Source organism: Tupaia chinensis, unplaced genomic scaffold (assembly GCF_000334495.1).
Source record: "Tupaia chinensis unplaced genomic scaffold, TupChi_1.0 Scaffold143913_1, whole genome shotgun sequence".
Classification (NCBI taxonomy): domain Eukaryota; kingdom Metazoa; phylum Chordata; class Mammalia; order Scandentia; family Tupaiidae; genus Tupaia; species Tupaia belangeri.
The window spans coordinates 1,842,365-1,850,865 of record NW_006203764.1 but is presented as its reverse complement, the minus strand read 5'-3'; the positions used below and the strand labels follow the sequence as shown (position 1 = coordinate 1,850,865).

Sequence of the window (8,501 nt, the reverse complement as noted above, 5' to 3'; positions counted from 1 at the left end):
CTGGGTGCACATCCCGGCAGGCCAAGGAGCTCAACCTCACGGTCCTTGGCGTCCTCCTGGCTATGCAGCTCAGAGGCAGTAAGAGAGGGCCGGCACTCACCCCAGCGTCAGCTCAGGACGAGACAGAGAAGGAGTCCTCAGCACAAGTGAAGAATTCCCCAAGGTCACTGTGCCAGACCTGAACACTTGGGATTTATTGGTCAGTGTAAAGGGTTCGGGGACACTGGGTTCCTGGGTGACCAGTGAGCCATGTCCAGGACATGAGCCTCAGGCCCGTCTCGGCCCAGGACGTGGACTGCCTCTGGTGTGTCTGCTGTCACCTGAGGTCCTTGCTGTTCTTCCCTGCGCTGGCTCAGCCCCGCGGAACAACTGGTGCGACGCCGTCTGAGCCGTACGTGGTCCTGGTCCGTGACACACGTCGGTCAGTCCATTTCCCAGTTGAAGTTCTGTCCGTGTGTCCAGACCAGGGAACGCTCATGCCTCGACACTTCACCTTTGGAATCCCCAGCCTTGACGGACGCCTGCCCAATGGCAGAATTGAAGGCACTTGGCTCGTGTGGGCGCGTCAGCCTTTAGCAGGCCCCGCAGGTTAGAGCCTGCCCTGCACGGTGGCGCTCGAGGGAACTGAGAGTTTTTCCCTTTTGTTGTTCACCTCCTTAGCCTTTCACAGTCAGGACTTGGGATTTCTCTGTCCTTCCTTCTCGTTACATGCACTCCAAGTTTGGTTTTCACATTTTGATGCTTTAATCACTGTAGACTAACTGAGGTCGTGTGTGTGTGTGTGTGTGTGTGAGTGTGTGTGTGTGTATGTGTGAGTGTGTGTGTGCGTGGGTGTGTTCAGTAACACAAAGGCACAGCACAAGTCCTGCAGCTGGGATTGCTCACAACGTCATGCTCACTGTGGCCCCAGTAACCTTGGAGGTCAGCACGTTGCATCTGGAAATGCAGCTCTGACTCCTAGGTCAGAAGGCTCGGTGACTATTAGTGGCGGTGCCGTCCCTTTGCTGCTGACGTGCTACAGTGGTGACTCAGAGGTCAGCAGTCCCACGTGCTCTGGCACCCCCTCAGCATGTCTGAAAGTGGGCTTCACGCTGGAGGAGCTGAGCATGTGTAACTGACCGTCCTGTTCGGGCCATGCCAGGTCCCTCCAACTTCCCTCCTGAAGTCTGTCTGAGTCATCATCCCAGGTGGCTCAAGGCCTTATCTGAGAGCCTCCCCGGTGTCCTGGCTGTAGCTGTGTAATCCTTGGAGGCCACAGAGAGGGCCATATGCAGGGAGGTGGCAGGTTGCATGTGACCCCAGACAGAGCACGAGCTCGAGAGGAATGCAGGCTGTGGGGTCCACAGGGGGTCCACGTTATGACGTCCCCTACCATAATAAAGGAGCTCAGCAATGAGATCCCTCCATGACACCATGGTCTCATGATTTGGGAGAGAAGGGTGTAGGGCAGTGGGAGTGGGGGCCTGGATCCCGGGTGAGATAGGAGTGTCTGAGACCACCACCTGGACCCTCCTCTGCACCAAGAAGGACGACTGTGTCCAAGATGACCTGGAAGAGGACTTCCGGGCAGTGACGGCATGCCAAGGACACAGTAAGAGGTATGCTCAGTCTTCTGGAGAGAGAACTCCTGGGAAGTCAGCCCGAGCCTGGGGAGGTGGCATAAGAAGGGACATAGTGTGAACCAGCAGTTAGCATAATGGCTATGTCACTGGACTCCCACGTAGTAGACCGCGATTTGCGTCCTGGACCCGGTGGCTTAAAACTCACGCCGGGCACGTGTGCGTGCATGCCCAAGATCCTGAGAGGAGAATGGAGGAGAAAGGATTGCGGCATGACCATCCCCCCTGGGGGGTGATTTCTCGCTTTCTGTCTCTATGTCTCTCTTTTTTTTCACCGCATGCGCCCTATAACCCCAAAAAAAAAAAAAAATTTAAAAAAAGAAAAAAAAAAAAAAAAAAAGAAGAAGAAGGAACATGGTCTTCTCTTTACTCTAACTGGAGACATTGCAGCTGGTTGCCAGAGGGGAAGCTGGCAACTCTGAGAGCAACAAGTAGGGCAGCCTGGGGATGGCTTTGTCCCACTGGAAGGGCTCCCGGCAGTGAGAATAGAAGGTGGCTGAACATGGCAGGCAGAGTGTGGGTGTTTGGTGAAGTTAGAGACCTGCTATCCACTTTGGGTTTCCAGACAGGCCTGAAAGTTTACCATACCAGTTAGCCCGAGTCCTAAGATGGGGTGTCTCCCAGGGTCCTGCTGCCAGCATTGCCTGCACAAGAGAGGAACCTCCCGAACATTTGTTCAGAAATGAGAGAAAATTCTGACCTGGACCCACACATGTCCCCTGGGCCCTAAGACACACTCAGACAGCTTGGTGAGGATTTGCAAATCAGGCTCAGCATAGCCTTTTTTTAATGTCCTGGAGGGAGGGGCTGAGCTTGGGGGAGGAGCAGATAGACAGTTATCTCAGCATGGGGTTAAGCACTTTAGCTATGAAGAGGATAAAGTCAGAGAATTCCTCTTTGATGACTATTAGGAAGGGCCTGTTGAACCTGATAGTGTGATGGGTAGCCCAGTGACTGTCTTCCAAACTCGGGCTCCCAGCAGCTTCTGTGCCTTTCTCATCGATGGTCAGCACCGCCCTGTGCACGGCCTGGAGCGCAGAGAAGAAGAGGAACATTCTGAGGCTGTGCCGGCCCAAGTCCAGGCCCGAGCAGGGCAGATGAGGTGCCTCCTCTCTGAGGCTCATGTGGAAATTCATCCACCTGGACCTCCCTGCCCTGGGCACACCCTCCTGTAAATGCCTGGGAGCACCTGGGGCTTTCTCCTGGCTCAGCCTGTCCCCAGGCAGCTGCTCCCCTGGGGTACCCTCACATCCATCTCACCCTCTTCCCTCCCAGAAGAGAAAAACCGCTGCGGAGTCCTGGACCCCGTGGCTCTCTTTACTGGGGTCCTATTTAGCTCCTTTGGACCAGGACCACATGGTGACACTCCTGGGCAGCCCACAAGCAGGCAGGCGGTGACAGCCCACAGGGCAGCCAGGCATTTTCTGGTGAAATTCAGACTCTGTGGTTTCCCAGTATGCAAAAGACACAGGAGGTGGGGCCAGAATGTGCCTGGGGCATCTGAGCCCAAGCCCCTCTCAGGGAACAGGCCCAACTATGACCCGAGGATGAGAAGGCCAGGGTAAAGGGGAGATCGAGGCTCACTGAGAGTCTCAGGGCAGGTCCCTACTTACCCCAGCACAGGCAGCCACCTCCCACCCAGGCTCCTGCCCACGTCCACCTTCGGGGATCAACGCAGTCCAGGTGGAGGGGCGCAGTCTGGGTCTTCCTTTCTGTCCTCGGCCCTTCCCTCGGCCTCATCCCTTCACTGCACCCTCTGTGACACCGGGGGACGAGGAGGTCTGGGCAACCTCACCTTGGAGAGCTTCAGAGGTGCATGTTTTGTGATTCCCGAGAGGTGAGCCCCATTGCTGAAGATCTTCGTGATGTTCATGTCATTCAGGACTTCCTTCAGATCGTAGGTTGCAGAAATGGAGAGTTTGGGGAACTGCAGATTGACTGACCTGTCGGGCAGAAAGAACATGTGGCTCATGGCAAGGCTGAGACTCCCATCTGCACAGACACGTCAGGTCGGACCAGTGCATTGTACTCTGCTGTGTCTTACCCTTGGTGCTGTGTACCCACCCCTCACCACTGCCTCAAGTCCAGATGTTTTTCCTGGCTTTAGGCTCCTCTAATTCCAGCATCCTCTAGAGCTGGTCTAGAGCATATTAGCAGGAGCAGGTCATCTTCTCCTGGCAGCCTGTGCAATGCCAACTCCTCGGAGAAGGCCTCCAGGCAGATTGAGGGTGTGCTCATGGGAGCAAGTCTCATTCTCTCTGCACCAAGTGGTTTCTACCCTACCAACCTGTCCCTTCTTCAGGACAAAGGGGTTCTTGGTGACAGGTGCTCAAAGGCATCCTTTAGGGATAGCAGGAGGTGAGCACCCCAGGCTGATGCTCAGCTGTCCTCTTCCCTGGGGAACAGCGAGGCCCAGGGGGTGCGACATGGGTGAGTTGACTGGACTCAGTGCTCAGTGACCAGCCATGGTCACAGCTCTCTGGATTTTCTTCTCTAGCCCTGGTGTGGACCTCGGGAGGGATGGGGTGGACAAAGGCACAGATGTCCTCATCCGGGCTTCAGCTCGTCCCTGGAGGTGTTTCACATTGCCATGACCTAATCCTGTACAGTGGCTCAGCACAGTCGGGGACTCTGGCGTGTGAGCAGGTCCACACTACTGTGGAGTGTGCTCGGGGAGCCTTCCCTGCTGGCCCAGACCCCACTCTGGGGATAGGGTAGAGACAAGTTCTCATCTCAGATGGTATCCTGGAGACCCCATCTCTGGCACATCTTCCCTGGTCTGTTCTTGCAGGCTCTACCCCGACCTCCCAGGACATCGGGTCCTTCTCCATGCTGCATTGCTGGCCCCCGGCCCTGCTCGTTCTTGGTTCTGTGTAAGGGGCGCTGGCGTGGCTGTTTGTGCCTGAGCACTGGGGCTTCGGATGGACAGTGTCTATGCTCCCGTCGTCTGAGCACTGACTGTATCCCAGAGCCTGACAGCACTGCCGGGACTGAGCACTGGCCTCCCTGTGGACCCTTAAGGTTTGCATGAAACTGTGACCTGAGGGATGTCGTTGCCCTCTCCTGCCCTCTGGGCTGTCCTCAGGGGTCTCAGTCCTGATATGATCGAATCCTCTCAGCTCTGGGTCAGCGCCTGGCCTGGGGAAGCACCTCACTGTGGAGGTCTTTAGGATGTCATTCACGTGCTGGAAGGTGAGTGTCTCCTCCAGCTGCTGGAGCTTCCCGGGGTCTGGCAAGAAGAAGAAGGCGGTGGCTCCTCCCTTCATATGCTCCAGTACCACCCAGCAGGATAAGTTCTGGTCTCTGTGCAGGTCAAATATCCCCAGGAGGTTGAGCATGGGCACCCTGACGGTGGTGTCCTTGTCCACATGGAAGTCTTCCTCCACGATGCGCTTCCCCTCCAAGGTACCGCTCCATTTCCCTGCAGAGACAAGGTAGCCATTGGTGGCCTTGAATCCTCAGGACAATGTAGCAGGTGACCCCTTGGCCCTCAAGACACAATTTCCTCGAACCTCATATTCTCCACCGTCTGGAAAAGGGGGTTGAAATGGCATCAGCAGGCTGCTGAAGGACCTTAGTGAGAACCAGCTGAGGGTAGAGAAGGTTACAGAATTGCTCCATGCTTAGCCTCAATGGAGACACCAGGCTACACAGAGGAAACACTTTCAGTTGTATTTTATATTTACTTGCAGGGAGCTAAGGAATTGCTTGTGAAAAGCTATGGAGAGCAGGAAGTGTCACGGTTCTGTGCTTGCCATGTCCTTCAAGGAGGCCTCCTGCCCTCTACTGTGGGCCTTCTGTGACATTCCAGGGTATTGTCCTGGTCCTTGTTCTGAGGCTTCTCCTTACCCAACCTGTTACAAAGGATCCCATGGCCACCTCCTCGTCTATGTGCAAGGGATCAGCTCCATCGTGGTAGTCTGATAGGGCAAAGGCTACTTAGTGCAGAACTCTCATAGGATGAGTGGTGGCGATGGGCCTGGAGAGGGGATGAGCCTGGTCATGTGTCCAGAGCTGCGCTGGGCCCCCCACTGGTTACCTCCTCCTGGGTCTCCCCTGTGCAAACTGCCTAGATGAGCCCCAGGGAGGAGGTACAGCCCTGCTGGGACCCCTGCTCTGGTCCAGCCTTTCCCACAGGGCAGAGGAAGGTGGCCTAGAATGCCCTGAGCACCGGTGTGGCCTGAAATCAAGCCACTCGGAGGCAGGAGGCAGCCGAGGCACAAGTCGGTGGATCACCCACTCTGCGCCCCACTCAGTCCTGTTCTTATACCTTGTTCAGTCCCTCCCAAACCTTACGGCAAGAGCATTAGTTTGGTCATGGAAAAATACGAAGTCGGCATCACAATGAAGCGCGATTATTGGGTACTTGTCACTAGCTGATAAGGACATAGACACGCTGAGAACCCCAATCATTCAGGCTGCAAGGCTGAACCTCCTCCTGTGTCTAGACTGGTCCAAAGAGTTCTTTCCGACACTGTATCCTTCCTGAGTATGGGTGGAGGACGTGTCTGGTCCGCAGTTTAGGAAGCACCCGAGCCTACCCCTCCCTTGTAGGGATTTACAGTGAGCGGGTAGGACAAGGAAGGCACCATGCCATAGAGAGAAGACAATGAGCTGACCATTGGGAACTGTTCATTCTCCTGCGTTATTGGTAATGAAAGTATTTTATCGTTGTGGTGGAAAATTGATGAACCCGTGTTGAGATGCCCTGTCTTAGCCCATGATGCACCGTCAAGCAGAGATTTAGGCCTGGTATTTTGAGACAATGTTTGGATTCCTTCCGTGGAACCAGCATAGGCTGATGGCGCTCTCTTACCGTGGAAGGTGATATAATTGACAAGGACTAGTGCGGTGCCTTCTGGGAGATCATCGACTGAATCCTGGATTAGTCCTTGAGTTTCCTTCTCCACGTGCTTGTTGATCTGGTCCTTGGCCCTGGTGGAGTCCCTGAAGGTGATGGGTAAGATGTGAGTGTGGTAGGTATTTTGTATATCTGTTGCAAACCCACTCCTTAGCTTCACACTCCGGTCAATGAACAGGCTGGTGCCAGTGACCAATGGCAGTTGATAGTTTTCTGACTCGGAGAGGAGGTTTAACTCTCGGTAGCATGTCAGGATCACATTCATGTATGCATCCGAGAGGTTGATGTTAATGCCTCTCAGGATCTGGGCGCTGGTATCGGCTTCAGCCCCCAAGGAGAGAACCACAAAGGCCGCTGTGATGGACATTGGGGACAGTAAGACATTGGAGGTGTTTGACTGATGGGTTGTTCTTCGGTAGACGTCGACCATGCTGCTGAAATCCGTGAACCCTGAGCAGAAAGATTGGTATTTGAAGCTGTGATCATGGTTGACAAGTTCGTCCTCATGGGGATCTCTAACCGGGGAGCTGGGGACCAGGCAGCACAGGCCTGCCAGTACCAGGAGGACTCCAGAGTCTCGGTCACAACCCCTGCCTCAGAGGGAGAGGGCTGTTCATTAACTCCTCCGATAACCCTGCTCCCTTTCCCTTCACCTCCTTCCTCTTTCTTATCTGGGGTCACAACCCCGATTCCCTGAGGTGGTGACCTTGCACACCCCGTCCTCTTCTCCACCACCTGCCTGCCAGGTCTCATTCTGCAGTGGGGATTGACATGCGCATTTAGTGGGACTCGCTCTTCCATCTCTCATGTGAAAGATGAGGTTTAGTGCTTCAAACATGGTTCATGGGTGACCCAGCAGGTGACCGACACGGCCCAGGCCCCTGCCTGCAGTCTCCGTCTCCTCCCTGCTCCCTAGTCCTTGCAGGAGAAATCAGCATTTCCAGGTCCCCATCAGGAACGAGCCCTGGCCCAGGCCCAGGTGGAGCCAGGAGAGGCCTCTGAGCAGAGGGGAGAGACCTTGAACAAGTATTCTGCAGGGACCCCAGACTCACAGTGGGGTAGGTGTCTGCCAGTTCTCTGAGGGGCTGGAGCACCCTGTGAGAATTCCCTGGGCTCAGCCCTGGCTCTCCCTGGGTTGTCATTAACATCCAGTAACAGGGAAGACCCCAGGTTCATCTGAGTCCCGAGTGGCAATGAGGACATTAGTTGTGGCCTCCTGAAGACCTGACACTGAGGACACCACCATGACGGGGAATATGCTGTTGGTATCACTGGCCCCTACCCACTATGGAGGGAAGGAGGAGCAGCTCCTCCACCGTCAGGCAGGGACGCCCCAGTCAACCAGGTGCTCCAAGCCCTGGAGTGCTCTCCACAGAGTCCTCACCGGTACCTGGAGACAGGTTCACTGTCACCCCTGGAGGGTGAGCATTGCCACGGGCCTCACGTAGTCACAAGGAAGGCAGTGCACACCCCAGGTACACAGGACAGCCCTCGGCATGGAACCACCCAGACCACCGTGACCACACTGCCAGGGTGAGGACGCTCTGACGTCTGGGCTGGCCCCAAACAGAAGGGAGGTCACCCCTCAGAGCCGGCAGCTGTGCTGATGGCCCCAGCTGTGTACCCAGGCACTCGGCCAGTGCACACTTCTCGCCTGTCCCTGTCCTCCCACCGACTGCACACCCCAGGTGGCACTGCAGCCTGCCCTGGCTCCTGGCAGAGTCTGGGACAAGCCCTGGCTGGGATGCTGCTGGGCGAGGCACCTGGGGTGGCTCTGGTCCCAGAGACCTCTAAAGACGTTGGCCTTGGTCTCGAGGAGTGTTTTCTTCTCTAGTTCACACAGTGGGGATGCAGGGCTCAGCGGTGTGGAACTTCCTCAAGGACACACAGTGGGGCACACTGACCGGGACCAGTCATGCGGGGCACACTGACCGAGACCAGTCATGCCTCCCACACTGGCCGAGTGCCTGGGTACACAGCTGGGGCCCTCAGCACAGCTGCCCGCTCCGAGGGGTGACCTC

The 8,501-nt window shown here is 55.9% G+C and overlaps 1 protein-coding gene across 1 annotated transcript in view; it reads right to left on the bottom strand.

Annotated features, from left to right (window-relative positions):
• LOC102475074 (putative alpha-1-antitrypsin-related protein) overlaps positions 1-8,425 on the bottom strand; it is a 15,979-nt gene extending 7,554 nt beyond the window's left edge. Inside the window, exons 1-3 of the mRNA XM_006165417.1 lie at positions 8,413-8,425; positions 8,244-8,310; positions 6,436-7,070 (exon numbers count right to left, since the gene is read on the bottom strand). Coding sequence (XP_006165479.1) covers positions 6,436-7,070; positions 8,244-8,310; positions 8,413-8,425 — 715 coding nt within the window. The remainder of the gene's footprint in view (positions 1-6,435; positions 7,071-8,243; positions 8,311-8,412) is intronic.
• Between the last annotated feature and the right edge of the window lie 76 nt (positions 8,426-8,501).